This window comes from Apus apus, chromosome 3, assembly GCF_020740795.1.
Source record: "Apus apus isolate bApuApu2 chromosome 3, bApuApu2.pri.cur, whole genome shotgun sequence".
NCBI classification, from domain to species: domain Eukaryota; kingdom Metazoa; phylum Chordata; class Aves; order Apodiformes; family Apodidae; genus Apus; species Apus apus.
The window spans coordinates 56,046,099-56,072,666 of NC_067284.1; the positions used below are offsets into that span (position 1 = coordinate 56,046,099).

Sequence of the window (26,568 nt, forward strand, 5' to 3'; positions counted from 1 at the left end):
GGGCTAGGTTCCCGCCCCGCACGGACTGCGGCCGGGACAGCGATTGCGAGTGCGGCGGCCATCGAGAGTTCGCGCCGAGCAGGTTGGACGGGCAGAGGTGCCGGGTGGGGCGGACCGGCCGGGCGGGCGCGGCGCGGGGGTCCGTGTGGAGGGCGGCCCCGGCCCGGCCGCGGGGAGCAGGGCCCCGGCCCCGCAGTGCTGCGCGGCCTCCCCGGGGCGGTGTCCCGCCGCAGGCAGCGGGAGCGGGGCGGGGCCCTGCCGCGGGGAGCCCGGCCGGCGTGAGTCGGTAGCCGCAGCCGTGGCCACCGCGGGAGTGCGGGTGCGGGGCAGCGGCCGGGCCGGCACCGTCGTGCCGCGGTGGCGCTGCCGTCCGGGCTTTAGGGCCGGCGGGGTGTGCCCCGCGGCCGGCACGGCACGGCCCCCGCCGGCAGCCGGGCCAGCCCCCGTCCTCAGGCCGCTCCGGTTGCCCGTCGCCTGCGGCCGCAGGCTCGCTGCGGGCAGGGCCAGCCGCATCGCTGCCCGAGCTCCTGCCCGCCCCCACGCACGGCCCGGAGCCCCCACGGGAGGCGTGTGGTTATGGCAACGGTGGCACAGCCTGGGGTCCCAGTCATGGCTGCTGGGAGGCAGACCGCGGGATTCACTGCTCTATAATTAGGCTGTGTCTTCTTTGCCAGGAATGGCTTTCACTGTAAGATAAATAGTACGTGTTTACACTCCTACTGTATAACTCACGTGATAAATATATTTTTTTTTTTTAATTTTATTTATTTTTTTTTAATCGTGCTGTAGCCGTGAGTACCCCATAGCCAGCCCAGTTTGGCCTCCAGAACTAGGGAAGGGCGCACAGTAGGAGGCCTTCGTGAAGATTGTGTGTGTTGTGAGCTGAAGCAAGAGAAAGCCTACTTGTCAACGTGGCTGGGCTCCCTACTGGAATATCTGAAGCCCTTTCCCCTCTGGGGGAACCTGTGGTGAGGGACAAGAATCCTGACTTGGGCAGATGTAGGTGGTTGGGTCATCGTGCCCCCAGAGGCTCGTGAAACGTAGAGAGAGCGCTGAGAACGTTGCATGTTACTGTGGATGGGATGGTTGTAGCAACAGTCCACTGGCTAAGTTGGATGCTACTGATGTTCTGGCATTTGTCCTCTCTCTGCGTAAAGCATCTACAGATCAAACAGGCTTCCATGCAGTGGAAGGCCCAGCTCTGCACTGCGCAGTGTTGATACATGAGGACTCCCAGCGGTCTTGTCCTGTGTCTGGCTGCTTCTGTGGGCGCTGCAATAGCAACCACAGAGCTGGAGGGTTCTCTGCAGTCCCACCTGCTTGGCTTGAGGGGCTAGGATGGAGTCAGCAGTGGGGACACAGCTGAGGGTGATACCAAATAGGATGTAAAACCTTTAGCCACAAAGACTGAGTGTAGAATGGAGCAACCCTAGCTGGGTGTAGGACAGGGGTGACTTTGGCCATCCAAGCTGCAGCCTGATGGTGGGGCAGAGTCCCCTCGGTCAGGCTGTGGGAGCAGCTCGGGGCTCTGTTCGTTGGTTGCCTAGGAGGGATCCCAGGGCTTGGTGTGCGTGGCACTCTCTGCGCTCCCAGGAGAGCGACAGATCGTCCTGCTTCTGGAGCCTGGCCGCATCTCCTCCCCTCCCCCTGCTGCAGTGTGGTTGGCTGCCGAGCGCCGGGTGCCTGCGCTGCTGCTGGAACCGGAGGGCAGCGCGGCAGACGCCGTAGGAGCTGCGTGGATCACGGAGGCCGCTGCTCTGCGGCACCGGGGCCTCCGGGAGTGGCCGCGCCGGACAAGCCGCTGCAGGCAGCCAGGTACCGCTCCTCTGCAGTGCGGGGCGGGGGAGGATTCCCATCCGGTGACTGAGACGGGCAGGGTGCCCAGCCGTCTTGTAACAAAGGGCGGCTTTGAAATACAGTTTCAGGCAGAGCTGATGAAAACTTTTCTGCTTGGGAACCTTACGATTAGCCAGGTAGGCATGAAATTTCTCTGTGGTGGATACTGAGGAGGGGTGAAGGGGTTTCTCTGGCTCCCTTGTCCCAGGGCTCTACAGCAGGTGTGCCTGCTGCTGCCAGACAAAGCCAGAGGAATGACGACAGAGCCAGGTCTTAGCATGCAGCAATGGCTCTCAAACTTCCACAGCCTTGTTTCCCCCCAGCCTTACTCTTATTAATTAACTTCTTACCAAGCTGCTCCGAAGGGGAGGTGCACCATACCAAAGGTGGGGGGGCTAAGGGGGAACAATTGCTCTTAAGCTTACAGGAGGGAGAGGGTGCAGCTGGGAGGGATTGTCTGAAGAAGGGCTGGGGGCTGGTGTTGCAGCAGAATGCCAGGCAGCCGGCAGAAGTTTGCACAATGAGGGGAGGCAATGACACGTTATAAGCAACCGCAGGCTTCCCTGTGTCTTGCGTAGCTGGCATCTGGCGCTCTCTTGCAGCTCCGTGCTAAGGTCTCCTCTAGTGCCCTTGGTCTCCTATCTCCCATGCCTCCTTGGAGACGTGGAAGGCACCCGCCTCTTTGTGAGGGAAAGGAGGGGTGGTGTTTAGCACACACTGGGTCAAAGATCTGGCCAGCTCAGACACAGGATAAATAAACATGGCTGAGCTTTGCTGTAATTGCCATAAGGAGCCCGAAGCTTATGTTCTCTCATCTGCTGTTTTGAAGGAATGGTTCAGGTAGGATCAACAGCATTAACCTGAAATACCAAAATGGCTCGCAGGACACAAAGGACATTTGGCAAGATTTTGACCTTGGCAGAGTTGCTGGAGAAAGGTTTGATGAGCTAGGAAAAAGCCATGTAGCTCCTCAAAGAACTCCGGCTGATCAGGGTAGAGAGAGGTAAAACAGATCTGTTACTTCTTATGCAGGTAGAGCTTGGTGTATTTTGCTGCCTTATACAGTTTACAAGACCTGTTTGCTTCTGGCAATAATAGTCTTGCAGCCTGCAGTCAGCTGGTCTTTGCAGTTGTCCCACGTACACCACAGCAGGAGTGTGGGCACTCCAGAGCCTTTTAGGGTATAGAGAGTGGCTCCAGGGCAATTACTGGCCCCATCTGCATCCTGGCCATCTTCTGTACTCCTGAGGTGCACCCAATGCATAGCTCTCACATTAGGCAGGTGCCTGCAGAGGCACTGGCTCCTAGGAATTATTCTGCCTGCTTTAATACTACTTCATGCTGTCAGGGCAAGGTAATAGTTCCCAGTTTTTATAGAGTGAGACTCTCAATCAGATTCTGAAGCTAGGAAGAGATGATTGTCTTGGCTTTGTTCCAGCTGCTTAGCTCTTGTCTCTGATAGCCTGGAAACAGATTTTAATGGTGTTCCACTGTAGTCCCAGGCACAGCAGATGCAGAATGGATTTGGTGAGCTGCTGCAGACATGAGCAAGAGTTTAAAAACAAGGTCTTATCAGCTGATCCGGAGGTGCTAGCACAAACTCGATGGTGGGCGTGGTGAAGACTGTTGTTCTTGTTCAATGGCCTGCTGAAAGGTGCGTGTTTCCCTGGCCAGCTGGGGTTGCAAACAAAATGAACTGCACAAGGAGCGAGAAGGCTTTCTGCTAATAGTATATGTTGGTGCTGGTTTGGGATGGGGGTTTTTTAAGCGGTTAGTTGCTTTGTTGTTTGGGTTTTTAACCCTTTTACCTCCAATGTCTGTATTCTTTAATCACTAATGAATGAAAGAAAAGACCTTTCTCGTCTTGACAGACATGAGTGACCTGATACAAAGCCAACCAGAGATCTCCTGTGTCTTCCTCAGAGCACATATGTGTATTGGAATTGAATCATGCTTTTGTAACACGGGAATTGCTTGCTGTGATCAATCAGAACAAATCCTAGTAGCTTTTGATTTGCTGTTTCCATCTGTGGGCTGGAAAGTGGATGGGAGGCTCCCAGGTCCTTTCTGTCATGACCCTGAATCACTGTGGCCAAGTCCCTGTAAAGCCAGCATGCCTTGCCTGAGGTTTCTGGAAGATTATGCTATGGTGCATTTTCTCATTGGGACTGTAGGTGGTGGGGAGCTGAAGCTTCTGGGGCAGAGAGGAGTGCTTGGTGCTGAACAGAAAAAACCTGAAAAGAGTCTCCTTTCTCCTTGCAGGAGGGCCCTTCCACTTGAGCTGCAAATCTAGTTCCTTAGTCCTAGTTAAAAGCCTGTGTGGGTCTTGCAGCCTGCTGGTTAGCACAGACTTTCCCAACACAGGCCTTTTGGTAGCTAGAAAAATGCCTGGAGCTTCACACTCGGCTAGGGCTGGCATGTGTCAACTGCTGATGAAAGGAACAATCCTGGCCTTGATTCCTGTCCAGGGGATAGAGAGGGTTGGGCTGTTTCCAACAGCACAATCAACTTGTACTGAGTTATATATGACTCTAAAGCTTGGGGAAGCTGGTTGGGTGAATCTTTCGGGGCTTGGAGGCTGGCTTTAAAAATAGCTGCCTGGGTCCTAAGGAGAATCCTTCTTGGGTGTGGGAGAATGTGGGTAAGACAGCTTCTTTCCTCTATTCCCTGCTCTGCTACTGGAGGTGGATTGCATTGTCTCTCTTGCTTGGGGACAGAGGGACCCTGTCCCCATGGGATGCTGTTGAAAGGAGGCATGTGCTGCATTCTCTTCCTCTGGGCTTAGGGTCAGTTTCTAGTGTTTGCCTAACCCATTTGTCTCGAAGTGGCATTCAGCAAAGGCAATTGTAATAAGTTTATCTAAGGAATTCAGGTGAGAATTTTTTTTTTCCCCTCCCATGTGAGGATGGTTAAGCCATCCTTCAGACAAGGAGTCTGAAGAGCTTGTGGGATCTCATTTCTGGGAGATATTCAACCCTTGACTAGACACAGATACCTGGTTGTATACCTGCTTGGAGTGTGGGGATGGACCTGAGACTTCTAAAAGACCTATAGGCATGCATACAGAGTAATACAACAGCCAGACTCTTTTATTAGGGATGAAGTTGCAATGCAACAGTCTCTCTGAGGTACTTGAATTTATCTCTGTGTTGGTTTAACTCTCTAGACTGCTTGTAGTGAAAGAAGCATCCAGGCTGGGGATGGGAAAGAACTTTGAGCAAAAGTTTGAGCTCTAGGTGCTCCCTCTTTTGGCAGTAGGGTGGAGAAACTCATGAGCCAGAGACAGATGGTGGTAGAGGACCTCATGTGTGTCAGAGTTTGATTGACACCTATTTAGCTTTGGGATTGCAGCTCAGACATGTGCTGGGGCTGAACTCCTGGGGTGCTGACCCCTGACTGATGTCCTCTTTGTGTGTTCTTAGTGGTTCTAAGGGAGCATGAGATGCACCAGGCATTTCTAGCAGTGGTAACTAGCATCACAGAGCACCATTCCTGCTCTGTGTGTCACTTGAACCTCAGCAGGCACATACCCCAGGATGGAGCCATATGCTGCAATTATTCCACTGGTTCTTAATTTTAGGAGTCCAGCATTTGCCTTCTACTTTCTGGCTCTTATTCATGTTGTAGTTCTTAACGTTACCCTGAAGCTTACTGCACCTTCATCTGTCCCGTCATTTGCTAAACACCCTTCTCTTGCCTTTGTTCCTAAAACCTTAACACGTGTGCATGCAGTGGTTTTTAGCTATGAAGTTCTTGGGCACCATACAGAGTTGATTATATTGGAGCAGCTCAGGAAATGTTTGCTGTCGGATGTGCAGCGCAGCAGCACCAGTTTGTCCTTTTTCTGTGGCTCTATTGCAGATGGCCTGGGGTCATGACCCTGAGTACGGTGGCTCTTCTGGCAGTGTGTAAGTTTCCTGTAAGTGTCAATATGTCCTGGCTGTGCAGTGGAAGCCTCAGAGGCTCTGCACATCTGACTGTAGTCTCCTACAGTCTCTGCTTTCTGATGCTGTGGTATCAAAATAGGAGAAAACTTGTGCTTATGACACAGCTTCTGCAATGGTTGCAACCTTGGCACTCTGCTTTTTACTGCTTTTGTTTTATTTTTAAGCTTCTAAGGTATTAGGTCTAGATTTTGTTGCAGTATCCCTTGGGAGTGGAGACTCAGCTGTTATTGGTGATCTCACTTCTAGCTTCATTGGAGGTCAACCAGTCTTTCCAGAGACCCTTTATTCAGTTGTTTAACAGTAAGGAAGTGGCAGAGGTCCATAGGAGTGGGTGGGCAGGGAGTCCTCCCTGCTTTTATCAAGTTGGTTTGCTTCCCACATACTTAATCTTGCTGTTTCTCCAGGTAGCAAAAGTGTGTCTCTCAGCCTGAAACTGGGGTAATTATTATGAAGCTACGACTTCAGGCCGATTTCCATCTCTAAATACTACCATTGCTATCCATCTTCCAAACGTGGCCACTCATTCTTGCTACGTGTCAGACTTAGGTTTTCCACATGAAGCTTTTTTCCAGAGTGCAGCTGTTTTTCTGCACCTACCATATCCTATTTCCTTCTACTATAGAAAAGTTTGCTACTAAAAATCTCTGCCTGCTTCTATACAAAAAGTACTGGCAAGGCCGTCTAGAGTTTGAAGGAAGCTACAATTACTGTCTTGACAAGAGCAAGTTGTGACAGTATCCTGTGTCTCACATATACTTGGTCTAGGGATGTGGGGGGGAAACAGTGAAGTGAATTAGTTGAGGCATGTGTAGACCTAAAGTCTCTGTCCTACTATAGTTGACTCTCAATTTCCTTGGGGCTTCTTTTTTTTTGATGTTGGTAGTTTTCTGGCTTTAGGCATCATAATTTAAGCTTTAAGATTCGCTTGGACCCGGTAAGTCTGGCATCCTTGTTTCTGTTGTGGCAGCTGTTGTGGGTTTAAGATATAAGCAGTGAACCTTCCAGATCTTTCCTCTTAAAGCTCTTGCATGCGGGAGCACTTTTCAGAGGCAGAAAAGTGGGCTGATGAAATTGCTGATTCTCAGTGGTTTCCCGGTTATGCACTTGAATACACAAGGAAGGTTTCTGCCTGGCAGGATGTGCTAGCTGGTGGATTCCCATCTGATTGCTGCAAATGCCACAAAGCTCAGTGCACGCATGTGCCATCCGCATCTTCCTGCAGCACTCCTCCAAATAGGAGCACGGGAGGGTAGAGGAGATGGGTGTTGCCGGGAAGCCAGGCTGTTCTAACAGCTTGCTGTAAACAGGGGAGACATGCCAACTAGAGCAGAAATGTGCTGGTGGAGACCTGGGTTGTGACACCTGCAGGACCGTGAGGAATGCAGCAGGATTAACTGGGAGCTGGGCACTCCAGCTCCTGAGGAACTCGTTGGAAAAATGTTCGTTCTGCCTACTCCAGGCTGAATCTCTCCCTGCCAAAGGCAAACAATGGTGTCTTCCCTCCTCTCTGCAGGAACCTCTGAGCACATTTTCTGCCTGGATAAAGGACACTCGGTGCCCTTTACTGAGTGTGTGGGAGTAGGAAGAGTGCTTATACAGCAGCAGCAGCAGCTTGCCTGACTTTCCTGTCACCATAGAGCATGTTTCCTCTCTGCAGATCTGGGCATTGAGTGTAGACCTGCCAGCACTGGGGAGAGCTAGAAATAAGGCTCTGTTGGGAAGAACTGTCACTTTGGAGGGATAATAAGCCATCTCCCATCAGTTTTTATTGGTTTTCTTTGCTGTGCAAAAGGAAGCAGCATTTCAGTGACTTCTCTACAGTCTTCTCTTTGCTTTCTTGTTGGTACTTGGGAGTGAACAGCCTGTGTGCAGATCTCAGATTTTGCACCCTGTGTCCAGCCTGGACAATCCCCTATCCACCCTTGAACACAGGAAGCATGTTGGTACCTAGCAGAGCTGTGCTTCTAGCGTGTTGTCCTAGGTGAGAAGGACTGGAGTTGGGTAGAGATGTTTGCACAGCCAGTGAGAGGAGAAAAGTGAAGCCTGTTTTGTTATGTCTTGAGGATCCGAGGATAAAGTTGCAGGGTAGGAAGAGTCTGATGTGCTGTAGGTCAGGACAATTTGATTATTTTCTCTTCTCAGTCTGAAATCTATACAGTTATGAAAAACAAGTTGATCATGGGGACTGAAATGCTCAGAGCTTTTTCTGCTGGAAGGGCTGAAGAAAGACGGGATGTTGCTGGACAAGAGGCAATGGTGTTTTAACACACAGCTCAGCAATGTCTTAGTTGAGGAGCAGTTCTCTGCACAGTGGAATTAATAAGACTGATTGTCTATGGATCTGGGTCTTGTTTGTCTGTTACCTAGCAAGGAGCAAGCTCTGGTGGCTTTTTATCATGATTTGTAACATGTTTCTCTTCCCACTGTGTTTGTATTGTACTTTTTAAAGATGGCAGCAAGATTTCTGGATGTAAGAAATGCTACCACAAAAACTGTCAGCAATTCACAGCTGACCCAGTACACAGAGGGACAGATGAAGACACACTTGTGCTGCTCAGCTGTGTGAGCATTAGGGAAGAGCTATAGTTTTGTTATATGCTGGGTATGAGGCTCCTCCTGGGGATCTCCTTGTGTTCCAAGCATTGCCTGTGCTCCAGATGATTTCCACCTCCTGATTTCCATATCGAGTCTGGAGCAGTTTTCTTATGAGCCAAAACCAGTGATGGTGCTGTGTCACCCTTTAGCAGTTACCACCTTGGCTTCTGTGGAAGCAGGTAAGTGTCTGAGCATTCCTGGGAGGTGTCAGAGCAGGACAGCAGTGTTTTGCCAGATGAAGGCTTACCCCATCCTTTAGGCTACCAGCCTCTTTCTCTAGAGCTGGGAATCCTTGCACGTCTTCCTGAATTGTGCTTGCCTGCAGAAGTCTGCCTAAGGTGGGGCTTCTTTTGTTGCTTTAGCACTCAATCACTGCCCCAGATGTGGTACAAAGGTAGGAAAAAAGAATAACCAGGGGAATTATGGACCAGAATCCTTAGCTGCAAGTTACTGGCGAATCAGTTTTAGAAGACTGGATGTGAGCAGCAGCAAACTCTCAATAGACCTGTTCTTTGAAACAGTAGTCTGTGCCCTCTGTCATGATCATAGTGATCATAGTGATGGCTTTCGTGCCATTATTATCATATGGTCCTCTCAGGGTTGGTGCTGATGCTGGATCATGAGGTGACTGTGAAGTCAGCATTGTGATTCTGGGGTAAGTGGAGGAGGACTTGGCTCAGGAACAGGAACCCAGTCTTCAAGAGACATGAAGTATTTCTGCCCTGCTGAGGTTCAGTAAGGTCTTTGTTTTGTGTCGATAGTTTGCTGTCATTCCTGAGGGATGGATGTGCATCACTGGAACAGAAACCAAAGAGGAGCTGAGAGAAGAGCTCAGGTCTATAGTATAACTGAAGGAACTTCTGGAAGAGTGAGGCTAAAAAGGAAGAAATTGGTGGATATAGTGGGATGTGTGTACTTACAGCAGCTGCCCCACCACTGTTCACTATCTTCACTTTCAGTGCTGCAGTGGTGAAGAAACTGAACTGCTCTATTGCTCAAGGCCCACTCCCAGGCAGAGATAGTGGTAGTTGAGCTGGGGGATTGCCCTGAGCCCTCCTGGGCAGAGAGCACAGCTGGGAAGGATGGGAGTCCTGCCTAGGAGCTCTTCTCTCTCTTTTCTTGTACCTGGGGCAGCATTTCTGCTCGCTCAGTAAACCGGGCACGAGGTTGCTGCCAAAGAAAGAGTTCAAACCATGTAGAGGTGAATCCTGCAGGAGGACAAAGACAAATCTGTTGGCAGCTCTTCAGCTAACTCCTGGGCAGTTGGCCAGCTACCTGCCAGGAGGGCTATGGGTGCTCTGGTTGCAGTGGCTCCTGACAGCACTGGACAGCTGGGAGGAGTGGCTGGGCAGGTGTTGCCTTTGCAGGGCTTTGCAGCCAGCTGCCTTCAGCCCTGCAGGAGGCAAGCCTCAGAGTGAGCCATAGCAAGGGGAGTGGTGTCTTTCCTGCTGGTGCTGAGTAAGGTGAAGAGGCTGCTGGGGTGGCCCAGTAGGAAGGACATCTTATGGGGAGGCTGAGAGAGGATTAGGTGAGTGAGTCCTGTAGCAGCCAGGACTGTTACAAGGGGTCTTGCCTGCTTCTAATGTCTCTTTCCCTCTGGCCTGCTGTGTTTCCCTAACTCCTGGATTTTCTATGTAGGAATCTTGCAACTGTGCTAACATTGTGGGTTGTGGCACTTGGTGTTCCTGTGCAGAGGCAGTAGCTTTGGTACTCTCCTGTTGTATGTTGGGCAGAACAGGCCAGGGAAGGAGTAGAGAGTCCGTATGTCATTGTGAAGGAGTTCTTGGGCTGGCAGCCGGGCAAGTGAAGCTGGAAGAGCTGTTACTGTTTCAAGTTGACACACATACAAGGGTTAGATTAGTGTAACTGTAGCATTTACTGTTTGTAAGCTTTCCCACACAGGCTGACTCCATTCATGCTGGCAGTGTTATGTCCCTGGTCACCACAATGTCCATTCTGTGCTGGGGCTGGGATTGTCAGGGTGTACTCTTCTGATCAGGGAGTTTTTTGTTTGGCCCAGTAAGGCCACTGATGCCTCCCTGTCTGAGAGATGCTCCTCCAGGAGATTTTCCATTGAGGAAGCAGAAAGCTTTGAGCTGGCATCCCTCCACTTTGTATTTGTTTTTCTCTGGAGCTGGAAGAGGTGTTGAGCTCTGACAGCCTCCTTGCACCACTGGTCTGTGGGCAGGAGGTGTATGCATTGCAACCCCACCTGCCAACTACAAATCTCTGCTCTTAAATGGAAGCTAAATCAGCTGGAAGCATGGGGGTGTTGGAGGTCAGCACTGATTCTATTTTTTTTTTGTCTGCTGTCCACATGCCGCCTGCACTGGTTGCCAGTGCTTCATGCCACAAAAGTGGAGACGCAGGCCCTGACAGATACCTGTTGCCAAAGGGAGAGCAGAAGATGAAGAGGAAGGGCTTAGTGTTGGCAGCCAGTTGAACACGGTCTCTTGCTGCTTGAAGGAGGCTGTGAGGCTTGTGTCTGTGGCTCTGAAACAGCACTGAGATGCTCAGGTTCTGTCCCTTTTTCTGTGTAAGGCTGCAGGAGCAGGACTATGTCCACCATGGTGTATCCAAGGGAGGAGAAACTGGATAAGCTGAGCCAAGAGGAGATAATTTCCAACACCAAGCTGGTGATGCAAGGGCTGGAGGCACTCAAGAATGAGCACAACTCCATCCTACACAGCTTGCTGGAGACCATCAAGTGCCTGAAGAAGGATGAAGAAGCCAATCTCGTGCATGAGAAATCCAACCTGCTCCGCAAGTCAGTGGAGATGATTGAACTGGGTCTTGGAGAAGCTCAGGTGAGAGTGGTGGGTGCACCCCTATGTGTTACCCAAAACAAACAAGGGGAGGCAGGCCTGTGGCCATTTCCCATAAGCTGTGGGGGCAACAAGGGGCTGAGTGAAGGCCAGCATGACCCTGAGGGTGGGCTCTAAACGTGCATGTGAGGGAGATAAAAGATTGTGGTAGTTACTGACTCAGGTTCTTGACAAGGTGATGATGGCATTGTCCAACCATCTGAATGCTGTGGAGTCAGAGAAGCAGAAGCTGCGTGCTCAAGTGCGGAGATTGTGCCAGGAGAACCAGTGGCTGCGTGATGAGCTTGCCAACACCCAGCAGAAGCTGCAGCGCAGTGAGCAAACCGTGGCTCAGCTGGAGGAGGAGAAAAAACACCTTGAGTTCATGAACCAGCTGAAGAAGTATGATGAGGATGTCTCACCTTCGGTATGCCCTTGTCTTGTCAAGCAGCCAGCTTTGGGGATGGGAAGGGTTGGACCAGCAGGATTGCCTAGATGTGATAGCATTGCCCTGGATATTTCCCCTTCCCTGCTATCATGCATAGCAATGCCTGTTACAAAAGGGAGTGTGCATGGGGCAGGGTCTCTGGAAGAACGTGGAGTAGCATGCCAGGATGTACTGGGGAATTCTGGCTTTTTTAGTTTTGTTGAATGGTAGGAGGATAGTGGCAGAGACAACAGGGGAAGTTGAGGGTGTTGGTGGGCTGCAGCAGGGAGCAGAGGTTGGCAGCTGACTCAGCCCAGGCTGTTGCTGTCTTCTATGAGAACCAACAGTATTGTGATTCCCATCCTCTCAGGAGGAGAAGGAGGGTGACTCCACCAAGGACTCTCTGGATGATCTGTTCCCAAATGAGGAGGAAGAGCACGGTCCTGGATGTAAGTGTTTGCTCCTGCTTGGTTGCTGACTGTCTCTGTTCGAGCCTGCTGTGCCAACTGTGTCCCTCTTTATTCCTCCGTGCCTGCAGTGCCCCACCAGCACAGCAGCGCAGTGGCAGCTGCCCAGCAGGGGGGCTATGAGATTCCTGCCCGCCTGCGCACCCTCCACAACCTTGTCATCCAGTACGCCTCACAGGGGCGCTATGAGGTGGCTGTGCCGCTATGCAAGCAGGCGCTGGAGGACCTGGAGAAGACATCAGGCCATGATCACCCTGATGTGGCCACCATGCTCAACATCCTGGCACTAGTATACAGGTGAGCGTGGTGGGGAGGGCAGGACTGGGCCAGGAGAATTTTCTGCCTTTCCTATCATCACATGTGATGTGGTGATGTGGAGCTCCCCTAGCATTACAGTGGTTTGCTTTATGAAAAGGTTTCAGCACAGATGAGGTATTTGGACTGCCAAACTCCCTGATGTAACTAGGGACTGGCTAAGTTAGGGAGGAATGGAGAAATGAGAGGGCTGTGGGGGTTGGATCTATGTGGAAGGAGGACTGTTGTTTGCAGCTCTGCTTGCCATTGGCTGTGGTGTCCAGATCCTGAATAACTGGTTGACTTTGTGCTGTAGGGATCAGAATAAATACAAAGAGGCAGCACACCTCTTGAATGATGCTCTCTCCATCCGTGAGAAGACTCTGGGCAAAGACCACCCAGCAGTGAGTATCTCCCTCCTCATTCAGTCACTTCCCTTGACCTGTGGGTGTTGCTGGGGGTAGAATGGTGCCCTTTTGGTGTGTCTGCAGATGGACTGCCAAGGCCAGCAGTGTGCTCTGTGATGTGAAGGGTGCTGTTTATATGTGGGGCTCTGTTTCACTGCTTCAGTATTTCCTGCTCTCTTGTTTAGCTTGACCTGTCAGGAGCTGGCTTATCCTGGATCCTGCAGTGTAGGCAGGGTTGCCTTCTGCCTCTGGACCTCCTTCTCTTCAGAAGCAGCTGTTCTGCAGGCATGAAGGAAATGGGGCAGTCACTGTTAATGTTGTTTGCGCACCTTGTTTGGTCCCACTGGATTCTGCTTTGTTTCATGGACAAGTTTATGTCTCTGCAGGTGGCAGCAACTCTGAACAATCTGGCCGTTCTCTATGGCAAGAGAGGGAAGTACAAAGAAGCGGAGCCACTGTGCAAGCGAGCCCTGGAGATCCGTGAGAAGGTATTGGTCTCCCATGCTTGCCTTCCTTCCAGATCTCCCTGAGGGTTTTCCTCTTATTGCACCCAGGAGATCCAGAACTTACCTTGTCTCTTTGGCTGCTGCTTCTGCCACCACCTTTCCTCTCTCTCCAGTGTTTGCAGACTTGGAGAGGCCTGGCAGGAGGTAGAAGCTGGGATTTCTCCTCTTTACCTCCCTAGTCCTGACATAGGCATGTGCTGGAGGGACTACAGCATCTACTAACCCAAAGAGTTCACTGCAGTGTTGACTTTTTATTGCTTTTCTTCTTTTGTTTACCCAGGTCCTAGGCAAAGATCATCCTGATGTGGCCAAGCAGCTGAACAATCTAGCCCTGCTGTGCCAGAACCAGGGCAAGTATGATGAGGTGGAGTACTATTACTGCCGGGCCCTGGAGATCTATGAGAGCTGCCTGGGTCCTGATGACCCCAATGTGGCCAAGACCAAGAACAACCTGGTGAGACTCTGGGGAAAGGTCACGTGGGGATGGTGAGCATTGCCTGGTGCTTGAAGAAGCAAAGAGGTAGCTGCAAGAGGGGCTCAGAGTTAATCTGTGTTGTTCACTGAGGCTGGAGCTGTTGTCTTTGTTGCAGGCCTCCTGTTACCTGAAGCAAGGCAAATACAAAGATGCAGAGGTGCTGTATAAGGAGATCCTTACCCGTGCTCATGTGAAGGAGTTTGGCTCTGTGGATGGTTTGTATAGCAGAAGCTGTTAAGGCTAGGGAAGGGTAAGAGGTTTTGTCTCCTGGCTCTTGGCCTAGGCTTGGCTGCTTCTGGTATCCCCCTGGCAGAGGCATGGGATGTCTTGCAGGGCCCATGCTTTGGGCAGCCCCTGAGACACTGCTATTCTACTGTGTTGCCCTGCTCCACCCCTTCTCTCAGAAGGGGTCTTGGAGCACTGTGGCTGTCAGTCTTTACTGAGTTGGGAATAGTTGTGGCTAAAAGGGAGAATAGCAAGTGGCACAATCATTCCCAGGCGTAGGCTGCAGTTTCTCCTGTACACCGTGCACAGGTGTTCCCTCATGGGAGGACTTGTTCCTTCCTTTTGCTGTCCTGCCCTTGCAATGTTGGTTGCCTTTCCTATGGGGATTGGGACCAAGGGGATCTGGAAGCCTTGTCTCTTCCCTTTGGTGAGCTGCTCAGTCTGGGGATGGAGTGCTGGGCTGTGCAGAAGGCAGAGCCCCAGTGGAAGTGGCAGAGCAACAGGGGGACATGGTGAGCAGAGCTGTCTTGCATTCTTCCCCACACAGATGAACACAAGCCAATCTGGATGCATGCGGAAGAGAGAGAGGAGATGAGCAAGGTGAGTCTGAGCTGGTGGTGCTGCCTGTTGATAGCAGCAACAGCACTGGCAGGGGAAGGAAGTTCAGGGGTTTTAATCCTTTCCTACAACAGCCATACCCTCCTTCCTGCAGTCTGAAGAGCTGCCTTGGCCACTGATGAAGGCCAGGATGGGTCTGGAGAGTGGGGAGAGAGCATGACTGCTCTGTGGGGCAGCAGGATGGAAGGCCCATCAGAGACCTTGATGCTTTTCCTGGGGCAGGGAATTGTTCAGCCCTTCAGCCACAGCTGCATGCTCTCTCTTTTTGCTTTAGTGATCCCTCTAGGGCATGCAGATGATGGAAGATGGCGGATGGCAGAGAGCTGTGCTGCAGAGCCTTGGCACTCTGTTCCAAAGAGCTCTTAGTACCCAGAGCACAATGTGCTTCTGAAGCAGCCCAAAGGCTGTCTGGGGAAAAATGGAGTTCAAGAAGAAACTGCTGCTGTCACCTTGCTTAGGAAATGGAGCCAAACCTCCTGAAAACGATCTCTGCACAGTCTGGGCCCTAGCTGTTCTGGGCCCTAGCTGGCATCTGAAAGAGGATAGACATGGGTTGTGCTTGCCTCGGACGAGGCTGAGAGGCAAAAAAACCTGTTACTCGTGTTGCCCAGACTCTGCTCTGTGCTCAGCTGATGAATGCAACAGAGTCCTGTTTCTGTTTTTTTCCAGTCCTGAGACCTACCTGTGTTTTGGCAGGTGGGTGAAGCAGCAAAATGAAGGGCTATAGCTGTTTGCCCTCAGAGAAAGACCCATCCCTGCATGGGCTCAGCCAGCAGGCTGGTAGGCTTGGCTTAGTGAGTTATCATTCCTATCCTGTGAGTCTTAAGAGTAGGGCACTAGCAGCTGCCTTCCACCAGCATGCTGTGTCTTCCCACTGAGCCAGTCTGTGTGGTCCTCAGTGCAGGGCAGTGCAGCTCAGCTCCACCTTGCACTGCTGTGGTTGCTGCCCTGTGAAGGCTCTGCTGCAAACAAATGCTGTGTGGCTGTGGCACAATCCTATGCAGGAGAAATCCAAGTTGGAGTAGAGACCTGACTCCTTTTGCCCCTCTGGGATTTGAATACTTCTGATGGTATCTTAGGAGGTCAAAAGTAGGTAGTTAGTAGGTACTTGCAGTGTGGAGCTGTGCTCCAGATAGCACAACCTTTGCTACTGGGCAGGAGAACAGGCTCAGGGACCTACAGTTGGAGTGAGATTCGTTTTACAGCCTGGGACAAGGGCTGAGCCTCTTTCCCTGCCCCTGGGCCTTCTGTTCCCAGGGTAGCTGTGCCCATGCCCCATGGCATGGCATGGTTGGCATGGCTTTCCTGGTCAGGCAGCAGTAACGACAGACCTGCTGTTCTACTGGCCCAGGGGCTGGGGATGCTGTGCTCTGCTTTGTGCTGTGTTTCCACGTGTCCTATTAAAAAGCATCAAACCCTTCTTGCAGAGCTTCACTTCTTTTTTTTCCCCTCACCCCTCTTTCCCTCTGCTCTCAGTGGCAGCAGGAGTAGGCTAGTTTGTGCCAGAAGGAGGGTCCTGGGCACAGCTGGGACCCCTGGCCTGCGAGGCTGTTTCTGCCCCAAGGGATTCAATACCTTTTCTCTCCAAGTTCAGCCAGCCTCTTAGGGCTGCCTCTACACAAGCTTCAGAGGTGTTTTGAGTCCTGAGCTCTCCTGTCCCTGAGGCCTGCCCAGGCTATGCAGGCTCTAGAGCAAGGAAACCCAGATGTGCCTGTGGCTCTGTAAGGCTCCAGCACATGGGGTAAACATCTGAGAAGTGCTGTGGGACTGAGCAAGAAAAATGGTCCCTATGAGGACAGTTTCTTATGGGCTAGAAGGGAAACTCCTGCTGTGGAGCAGTGACCCCTTGCTCCTGTTTGGTGAAAGCAGCCCTGCTGAGCTTGGGGCTGAGCTGGATGTCTCCTGCCCAGCCCATATGTCCTATGAGTACAGAGCCAGGGACATGGCACAGCCTCAAGTGCTTGCCAAGCACCAGGGTGCACAATGTGTGGACAGGCAGCCCTGCTACTGCAGTAGTGCCTATTCCTGCCTGCAGGTGCCATGGTCCCTACTGACCCAGGGCAATGCTGGCTACCAGCTAGTGCCCTGAAGAGTGTGTTGTCCTGGCCCTAGATCTTTTTCCTTGAGCATCGTGCTCTGTCCCCTCTCCTGTTGCTCTGGCCAGCAGCCTTTTTGCTCTTGGCTGTGGGAGGGCTGGCCAGCCAGCCAGCTTTGGGGTGCAAAGGCTGGGCATGGCAAGGAGACAGATATCTGGGCTGAGCTGCTGTGGGGCATGCCTGACCTTGCAGGCAGGAGACTTGGATGTGGCTGGTTCATTCCTTTGCTAGCCATGGCTGAGGGTTTTCATGCCCGTACTGCCTGGTATGCCTATGGGGTTTTTGCTTGGTTGGGTTGTGGGGTTTTTTGTCTCCCTTTTGCATGCTGAGGGGAGTGGGGTCTCATTCCTCCAGAGTCCCATGAAGGTGGGCTGTGTTGTCTGTACTGCCTTTGGTACTGTGGAAGGGGCAAGAAGATAGGATTATGCTCCTTGCTGGGGTGGGGACATCACCTCTGCTTGAGGCCCAAATCTGTTCCAGCAAATGGGCTTTCAGCTTTTCCCTTCAGGAACCTGCTGGGCTCCTTCACTGCATTTGCACATTGTGTTTCCAAAGGCTGGGCTGGGCCCTGACCCTAGCACCCAGTGGGAGAGCACAAGCCAGAGAACAGCAGTGGGTGTCAGGCTAACAGCTCTCGTCTCTCTTCACCCTGTAGAGCAAGCACAGAGATAGTGCTCCCTATGCTGAGTATGGCGGCTGGTACAAGGCCTGTAAGGTTAGCAGGTAAGAGGTGGTTTGTGGGCAGATACGGGCTCTAGAGGGGATGGCCCCAGGGCTCCTGCTCACCTTCCATTTGTTACTACAGCCCGACTGTGAACACCACTCTGAGGAACCTGGGTGCGCTGTACCGACGCCAGGGCAAGCTAGAGGCAGCTGAGACCTTGGAGGAGTGTGCAGTTCGTTCTCGGCGGCAGGTAACGTGAGAGGGACACTTCCTGATGAAGGGGGCATCGTGGGGCTTGGGATGGCAGGTCATGGCACAGCACTTGGCTTGGGGTGTGGTGAGAGGCTTTCCTTGGCCTTACAGTCTCTGGTATCCTTGGTTCATGCTCCCGTGACACCAGAGCACCTTGCATTTGTGGAGGGGTACACATGGGGATACATGTATGGGGTTGTGCATGTGCATGCATGGATGGAGCAGGTGTCAGTGTGTGTAAATGTGGGGAAGAAGATGTGGCTCTTTGAGTGCAGAAATACTGCATCTGGGTTAGGACAGGTTTGGGTTTTGTCAGATACTGAGGAGATTGGCACTCACTAGGATGTTTTCTTCTCACTAATTTCTTGTCCAGGGAACACACTAGGGGTTTCTTAGCATTGTCTCTCACCCTAAACTCCTCTAAATCCTCAAATAACAAAGCAGGAGCTGTAAGCAGCTAGCAGGAAGACAGAAGGACAGCAGAAACTTTCACACACCAAAGCATGGAGAAAAAAAGCAGTCAGTTTTGGGGTAGCAAGCCCTTGTTCCCCAGGGTGGGTTATGACTTGGTGGGAGGCTTACTAAGCTGTCCCAAACAGGGACTACTAAGTGCAGGATGGCACTTGACTCCATCCTTCTTGTGCTGGAGAGTTTTGGCTGCGATGAGGCGACGGCCAAGAGAAGGGGCAAGACCAAGCACAGTGATGGCACAGCAGGTCACTAGAGGGAAAGGACACACAAGGGCAAAACCTGGTGCTTCCTTTGATCCCTTTTTGCTTGCAGGGTATTGACCCGATCAACCAGACGAAGGTGGTAGAGATCCTGAAGGAGGGCGATGGCACAGAGAGGCGTCGGAGCCTGGGGGGCAGCGTCAAGTACGAGAATGCCACAGACGGTAGCGAGGAAGTGAGTATGGGCGTGGAATGGAGCGGGGTAAGTACAAGACACCATCAAGAATGGCCTCAGCCGGCTACCAGAGGGAAGGGAACAGCCTGGCTCAGGGCTGTCCCCGTGTGGCCTGTTGTGGCATCCTTGTCTACCTCCATTTGTTTCCTGCACACTTCCTTCCCTTCTCTCTTGGCATGAGCCAGTCAGCCCGCATGTCTGGGCTTGTCTTTGGGTGTACAGGCCAGATACCCCCATCTGAGGACTCCTGTTTCCAGGGAGCTGCCTGGAATGCACAGCATGAGCTAGTCCTGGTCTGCCCTTAATCTTAGCCTTGCAACCTTATTAACATCTCTCCTTGCTGCTCGCCTCTTGAGGCCCTGGCTGAGAGCATCAGCCCCATCTAAGGCCCACACAGCCTCTGTGAGCAATTTGGCTGTCTGTCCTGCACTGTGCCACAGGTGATGTTGAGCCTGGGGAGGGTTATGTGTGTGTGCCTGGTGTGTCTGTGACTGAGTGACTGCAGGGCACGGGAATAGTCTGCAGCAAGCACCTTTGTTGTGCCCATCTCCTGGTCTCATGCCCTCTCTGGGCTCTGGCCAAGCAGAGGTGATAAAAGGTCCTTGTGGGATGCCAGGCAGGGCTGACCAGTGGTGGCAAAAAGCTCGTGTTAGGTGAGGCACAGATAGGGTGACCTGAGCCTCTCTGTGGTTGCTTTGAGACTGAGGGGCACTTTGGTCACTAGTGCTGAGTTTGGAGGAAGCTAGTGGTCCAGGTCTGGGATAGGTGCCTTTTGTCTTCTGCAAGAAGGATGGAGAAGAGGGGCAGGTGAGCATGGGGCTGGTGGGTGCTTGGCTCAAGGGCTGCCAGAACTGTTAACGCTTCTTATTCCTCCTGCAAACACTAGTTGAGGCTGTAGTGTAACTGGGTACCGAGGAGGTGTTGCAGCCTGGCACAGGCCACACACTGAGCACACAGAGGTCTTTGCTTCCCCCTCACATCTGCTGTAACTAACCCTTCCCTACCTGGCTCGGCTCCATTCCCACCCATGTGAGCTCCTGCCCTTCCTCCTTCCTCTTCCTTGTTGCCATGACAGCCCCTCAAGACCCAAGCCTGAAGCCTGCTGGCTCTCTTGATTGTGGATTGTACCCAGGAGGTAGCTGGAGGGGATGTAGGGAGCAGAGCTTCAAGAGAAGCTGGCAGCATTGCCAGATGCAGGCTGTTCTCTGTCCCAGCTCTGGGCATCACCAACCCCGGGCCTTTGCACTCCCCATTAGTAGATGGGCTACAGCAAACACAGGGGGAGGGTTGCAGCTTTGGATAAGGATCACCCAGTCCCTGTTCTGGCTGGTGTCTCTCTGCAGTTCTTCCTGGCTCTGGTTGGTGTTGGGTGATCCCTTTGCACTGGTGATGGTCTGGAAGACCTTGCTGATGGTCTCTGAGCTGATCATCCCAAGGCAAGCACAATGCCACCCTTATTCCCCAGCCTGACCCAGCCAACAGAGATTTATATGACCTTTCCCCAGCAGGATTGGCAGGTCTTCCCAGGCCCAGACAGTTGTACGTAGAGGGTTTGAAGGCTAGCCCAGCACCCTGGGGACATGGCTGTTGCCACATGATGTGTGGTGCCTTTTCCAGCCAGCTGAACACATTGCCAGCCTCCTCTCCGCAGCCAGCAGCCCAGGACTGTGCTGCAGCATCCTCAAAAAGAAGGCTGAGGCAGCTTCTGCTGCTTCTGTCTGTCACAGCCCATTGTTCTCTGTGCTGGTCTAGAGGCCATGGACTTGCAGCCTCAGGACAGTCTCTGCTGTCATCCCCTGTGTGTCAGCTGCTGCAAACTGGGCCATGGGAACACCTAGGGTGCCAGCAACCTCTGAGCCCTGCTGCCAAGGGCAGCTCTGGAAGCACCCCAGAGTCTTGACCAGCTGCTTCCTGCCCAGGTCATGGCCACGAGAGCAGGGATGGCACCAGCTCAGTGGTGCCGAGGCCTTGACAAGCACCCTGTGGGTGCACGAGGTGCCAGGAGCCCTCAGAGCAGGAGGCCCTGGCCGTTCCTCCCTGAGCTAGCTGTTCCTGCCAGCCTGCTAGAGCACACTGGCAAGGAGGTGCACCTGCTGTTTCAGCCTCACAAGACTTCTTCCCTTTTTTGGACATGGCCCATTGTCTCTGCATGCAGCCTGGGCCCTGCCCCACCTGCTCCCTGGGTGACCTTACAACCTCATGGCCTTGTAAATTGTGTCTTTCTCCTCTCTGTGCACTAGGCTTAAATGCCTCCCGAGACTCCCTCTTTCCCTTCCACCGCAATCACCTGGATGTTTGTGTTGTATCTTCTGACTTTTCCTCCACACCATCCCTCCTTCCTCGGCAAGAACTCCACGCCAGCCCCCCAACCCTCCCGGTGTACGAGGGCACCGCAACGCCTGCAGAGGAGCGAGTGCCCGGCCACCTGGCCCAGCTCCAGTCCCGTGGCCAGCAAGAGCAGGAAGAATCTGCGAGGAGCTGCCCACTCCCCCAGGCCAGGGCGACGTGCCGCCGTCCCCTGGTGTCCCCATCCCCAGCCTGCCCTCGCACATCGCGGGGGACCAGGCCTGCAGGAGATTGTCTTCACTCCAGGCGTGCTGACTCCACCATCGTTAGGCATCCCCAGCCCTCCTAGCTTGTTCCCTCCATCTCTGCAGAGGCCAGGACAGAGACACGAAGATGGGGGCTGCTTTGGGACAGAGAGGCCTGGCCTTGGCAGGGCTGTCATCTTCCCAGTTGCTTTCTTTTCTGTAGGCTTGGCTGATGTTAGTGCCCTGTAGGAAGCCTGTGCTGGCCATTGATGAGCTAGGCTCTCCCTGCAGCACAGGGCAGTCCCTGTCTTGCTATCCTCGTCCCTGCTGAACTGTACAGCCCAGGGGCAGCATGTGGGTGTTTCTGCAGGGGCACAGAAGTGTAAGGTACCCATAGCTATTATACAGCCAAGATGAGGTAGGGGGGTGACAGCCAAGGGTCATGCATGGAACAAGGACCTGCCAGGACAAGCATGTTTTGTTGCAACCTCCTGACTTGATTCTGTAGCTGAGTTCCTCACCTAATGGCATTAAGGGGTGAAGCATCTTCCCGTTGCTCCAGGGTCTCCAGGTGTAGCTGCTGGGAGAGGAGGAGGCAGGGGTGAAGCCGTTCACTGTTACTTGGAGGCAGAGAGAAGGGTAGGAGGAAAGCAGAATTTTTCTTCAAGGGGTCAGGCTCCAGGCTATTAGAAGTGGCTGAGATGGGAAATGGAGCAGAGTGGTTGGGAATGGATGGGGTTTAGAGCAGAGTGATTGGGAGACAAAGCAGGTGCAAGGAAAGGAAGAGGTAGGTCTTGGGGTGCTCTGAGCATGAGGGGACAGATGGGATGGCTGGAGGAAGGTTTCCATAGGAGAAGGGACCAGGTTGTTCATGGAGGAGGGCAGTCCTTGAATACAGGACCTGGCTTGCCAGGCATGGTCCCTGGGGCTGGGACTTGCTGTCTGGCTGTTTCTAGCCAAGTAGGTGGGAAATCTATAGCCCTATCAATGCTAGGGAGACAGTGGCACATGTCTAGGTGGCTTAATGCCTCTGATGGGACCCCAGGCCTGCATAGGGTCTGGTGCTGTTGTTCACTGCTAGGAAAGGAGGTATTTCCCAGGGCCAGACTACCACTGCATTGAGCCTTGCACCCTTGGGTGCACACCCTCATCCCACCTCCTATAGGAAGTGAACCTCTCTGGCTCTCCTACATGGGAAGGCTGCAGCCATCAGGACAGAGGCCGGGGCAGAACCTTCCCTTATTTATTTAGCTAGTTTCTCTTACTCTAGTAATCTGACAGGTTGTGATACTTAATGTGCTTGTGTCTGTCTCTCCTGTGGTGGTGCAGAGTTGTTGGGGCACGTGCATGCTGCTTTTCTGGGAGCTTGTACTTGCTAAAAGGAGGTTTGTCCTCAGGACAGTGGGGTGTGGAGCCTAAGGCTAAGTGCTCTAGGCTGCACCTTCCCTGCCCCTCTCTCCCAGCGCTGCTCCATGCTCCTGGAGAGTGGTGACTCTCCAGGGCACAGTCAGGCCTCAGTGCCTTCTCTCCCTGTGCTTTGCCAAGTCCTGGACCTGGTGCTGTAACAACTGTACCTCTGATTAAAGGTAGACAGACCCGAACCGCTGCCCTGTGCTTCTTTCCATTTTCTGTAGGCCAGTGTCTGTCTGTCAGCCCTGGCATGGCGGGTGCAAGTGTTGCTGGAGCAGGTGTGGGGGTGCTTGGTGTCTGTGTGTGTGTGCAGGGGGATGTGCTGCCCCCCAGGGCACCTCTGCTAGGCTGAGCATTGGAGATGAGGGGCCTAACTCCACTGCGCCTCTCGCTAACCTCCGAACTGAGGTTGCTTCTAATTCAGCTTTGTAGCCATGTGTGACAGGGCTGCCCTGGGATGTCTGAGATTTGGCCTTCCCCTACAGTTTCCATTAGCCAGATAAATACCCCATTGCATCCCTCAGTGCTGAGCTCTGTGTGCTGCCAAATCCTGCCCAAGTCCTCTGCCTCTATGCAGCAGGCAGGGTGGGAGCGTGCAGTGGAGAGGGGCTCGGTGGCTGAGTTGCTTCTTTTTCTTGGAGTGTTCCTATCCTGGTGGGTGCAGTGGGGTGGGGGCTCTGTGGTAAACCAAGCCCCGTAAATGTTCTGCGTTAAAAATAACTCTGCAGAAAAGGGAGTGGGGAGAATAGGGAGGCTATTTTTAACCCAGCACGCAGCAGCATTTGGTTCTGGTGTTGGACTGCAGTCAGCCTGCATCACTGCAGCTGGGGAAATGTGGCTCTTTCCTCGCCCCCCTTGACTGCAGGGCATGCTTCCTAGCTGGATCCTGCTGCCCTTGAATCGTGGTCCCACTTCCCTGCTCCAGCTGCCTTCTCTTCTGCTTCCCTGGCTTCTGTGCCTGGTAAAAGGAGCAGTGCCTGGTGTGGCAATACCCTGCAGGGGGGGTGGTGACCCAGCGCAGGTCTGATGGAGCGGCAAAAGATTCCCCACCCCTGCCTTTGCTAATGCTGTATGCTGCTAGCCAGCTCCTCCAAAACTGATCCAGAATGCTTGGTGCAGGAGTCGGATTCTTTGCCTTGCTAATACTTTTGGTGCTCTCTGCGTTCCTGGTGAGTGGGATCCCTGCAGCAACAGCATACGGCTCCCTGTTTGGAAACCCTCTAACCTGATGAGAAACTGAAGAGATTCAATGCACTTGGCTTATCCAAGAAGGGATGAGATGTATACAAGGAGAAAGGTTTGCTAGTAGGAAAAGTCCTGGTCAGCTGTTGGAGCACAGGGCATTTTGTTCATGTGGTGTGGTACAAAGGGGTTCCCACACATGCTTATAAGGAGCACAGGGATTGCCTTATCTCCGTTTCTTCTCCCCTGAGGTACCAGGGGCCACTGGGATCAGGAGTGGGGAGGACAGCTATCAGACCATCAGAGCAAAAGCAACTCCACATAAGCAGTGGTGCCACCACCTTGTGTAATGAGCCTGCCTGGCCACAGGGAATGAACTTGGTGCCATGATGTGACACTGGCATGAAGTGGTGTCATGCTGGCAGCCTGTGTCTTGCATGCATGTGGATCTAAATACAGGAGGTGGGCTAGAGCATGTCATGGTATGAGAGTGCCTTTCTGAGTACTGGGAACTTTTGGGAGCATATGGGAGGTAACAGGTTGGAGAACCAGATTTATGGCTGATTTTGGTCTTTTGAAAAAGCAGACAGCCCTAAAGAAACCTTTGCAAAGTGCCACACTTGGGGCAACTAGCAGAGCTAGACGCAGCTAAAGTTGGGTGACCAAGGAGAGTGGTAACTCCTTGACAAGACAGTGTTGGTGCAGCCAACTGAGTGCATCTGAGATGGAGCTGCCTGGATTGCTCAGCAGGCTCAAAGCTAATAGTCTTGAGGGCATTAGAAGTGGGACAAGGCTGTGTGTGCATGGGGACTGGACTTGTCTGACAGTGAGTGAGCCTGCAGACCTGACATGCAGGACCAAGAAGTGCATCAGGACGAGTGCTGGATGGAGAGAAGGAATAGCAATGGCACGGTGAGGAAGGGTAAAGGGAGGGGGAGGATAGTCTCCTGCCAGCAGCAAATGAGAAGGGGATCCTTGAAATGGATGTCCTGGCAGCATGTCCTAGCCTGACAATGCTTGGGGCTCCCATCAGGTCTTGGTGCTTCCCTGGCCACTGGGACCTCCTTGGTAGCTGCTGCCGGAGCTGTTGCAGGTGATGGAGCTATACCATGTTCGAGCAGGGCTGTGGGGATGCCAGTGCTAATGGCTTTGTGCAGGTCAGCAGCCTGGCTGGGTGTTGGACTTGCACTAGGCAGGGGGGAGGATCTATCTGGATGAGTCAGGCTGTGGTGGTGGTCCCTAGCTGCATGGTCATCATGTCCCATGAAGAACCAGGGTGAGACATGTAGTGAGTAGTGAACCTGCTTTGGTCCAGGGCTAAAATCCTCAGTGCAAGCAAGCAAGAGGGTATTTGGAACCAAGACCAGCCCTGGCCACTTGTCTGCAGCGTGCTAGAGCCTGTTTGGTGCCACTCAGCCATTCCCCTGGCTTGTGTTTCTGTGTCCAGGATGGCAGTGGCACCCTTCAGCGCAGCAGCTCCCTGGGGAAAATCCGAGATGTCATACGGAGGAGCAGTGAGATGTTGGTCAAGAAACTGCAGGGCAATGGACCCCTGGAGCCCAGAAACACCAGGTAGGGACCCGGACTGTGAAGGCCAGAGTGGGTGGGGGCCCTGCCACCTTGGGGGTTTGGGTCTGGCCAGGTATAACAAGATCACACCTGCTCTCCTCTGTTTTCTTGTAGCATGAAACGAGCTGCATCATTAAATTACCTGCACAAGTCTAGTGATGCTTCATTTGAGGTAAGCAGTGGGCAGGTGATGGGGCTGGTGCAGGAATGGGCCCTGGGGTATGGGCAGTGTGGCTACAGGGGCTGCAGCCAGCTACAGAGCTGGTGGGGAGCACAGCAGGCCGTGTGTGTGATGCCTGAGATGCTACTGGATGTGTCCATCCATGCAGATGTGCTTTGCTGCTGTGTAGGGCTGGAGCGACTGCCTTCCCAAGGGGTGGGCTGGGTTGGTCTCCCCACTGCACCCTCTAGGCAAGCTGCACAGCCCCCCTTCTGAGATCATAGCTCCAAAGCTGAAGGTGCTGCCTCCAAGTAATTACTTCCCACTCTGCTTGAGCTCAACAAACCCTCCAGCCATGGAATGGGAGCAGGTAGGGCAGAGGTGGCACCTGATGTTGCTGATAAAGGTACTGAGGGAGTCCTGGCTTGCAAGACAAGGGGTGCAGGATACAGGCTGGCAGTTTTGGGGTGTGGTTTGCAGGTACTGGTCCTCACCAGTGATGTATTTTTCAGGGCACCCAGGGCCTCCGTGCAGAGAGTAGAGGCCTCAGCGCCAGCAGCATGGACCTGTCCTCCCACAGCTCTCTGCTCTCCTCCAATTGACCCGCCCTGCGCCTGGCTGCTCCGCTGCCGCTGCAGCACAGATCAGCGCTGCGCTGGGCAGCACTTGCACCCTCCCCACCTCCCCCGCTCTGTCTTCCCCGTCACCGCCTCTCGTGCCACTTCTCTGCCTGCCCACCCTGCGGCCCCGGGTGGGCCCACGGGCGCCGGGAGACCCTAGGTAGTTTGGGCATCCCCGCCTGCACGCATGCTCCTCTGCTGCACACCCAGGGCCAGCAGCTCGGGTGGCAGCACGCTCGGCACCGCTCGCACACGCTAGCCAGGTAGAAATGCCAGCCCGGCGGGAGCGAGGCGGCCTGGTGTGGCCCGGGGGGACGCACCCCCGGCCGGGGGGCAGGGGCGGCCGTGCCCCGGGGGGGCGGCCCAGCCCAGCCCTGCCCGCTCGCGTGTCCCCGCGGGGGCGAGGGAGGAGCGGGACGCTGGGGAGCAGGGGCGGGGGGGCCGCACCGCGCTTCACCCCGCGCTGATTGATTGCTGTACTTTATGAAATAAAACTGACCCTCGACTCCACCGCGGCTCGGCCCGTCGGGGCGGGGGGGGGGGGGGGAAGGGGGGGGGGGGTGCGGGTGCCACCTGC

At 53.5% G+C, this 26,568-nt stretch overlaps 1 protein-coding gene across 6 annotated transcripts; it reads left to right on the forward strand.

Moving 5' to 3' along the window:
* On the forward strand, positions 1 to 26,407 carry KLC4 (kinesin light chain 4). Of its 6 annotated transcripts, none has more exons than XM_051613457.1 (16): positions 1 to 82; positions 10,927 to 11,185; positions 11,379 to 11,609; positions 11,980 to 12,058; positions 12,148 to 12,373; positions 12,687 to 12,774; positions 13,164 to 13,265; positions 13,564 to 13,737; positions 13,874 to 13,973; positions 14,531 to 14,583; positions 17,353 to 17,420; positions 17,503 to 17,611; positions 18,397 to 18,546; positions 25,090 to 25,214; positions 25,326 to 25,383; positions 25,884 to 26,407. In XM_051613457.1, the coding sequence occupies exons 2-16, from the start codon at positions 10,937 to 10,939 to the stop codon at positions 25,971 to 25,973; spliced, it is 1,902 nt and encodes a 633-aa protein (XP_051469417.1). In that variant the 5' UTR covers positions 1 to 82; positions 10,927 to 10,936; the 3' UTR covers positions 25,974 to 26,407. The 6 variants fall into 6 exon arrangements, with proteins under 6 accessions (XP_051469417.1, XP_051469418.1, XP_051469420.1 ...); XM_051613458.1 differs by having other exon boundaries at positions 18,397 to 18,519; XM_051613459.1 differs by having other exon boundaries at positions 4 to 82; positions 10,920 to 11,185.
* Positions 26,408 to 26,568: the final 161 nt, after the last annotated feature.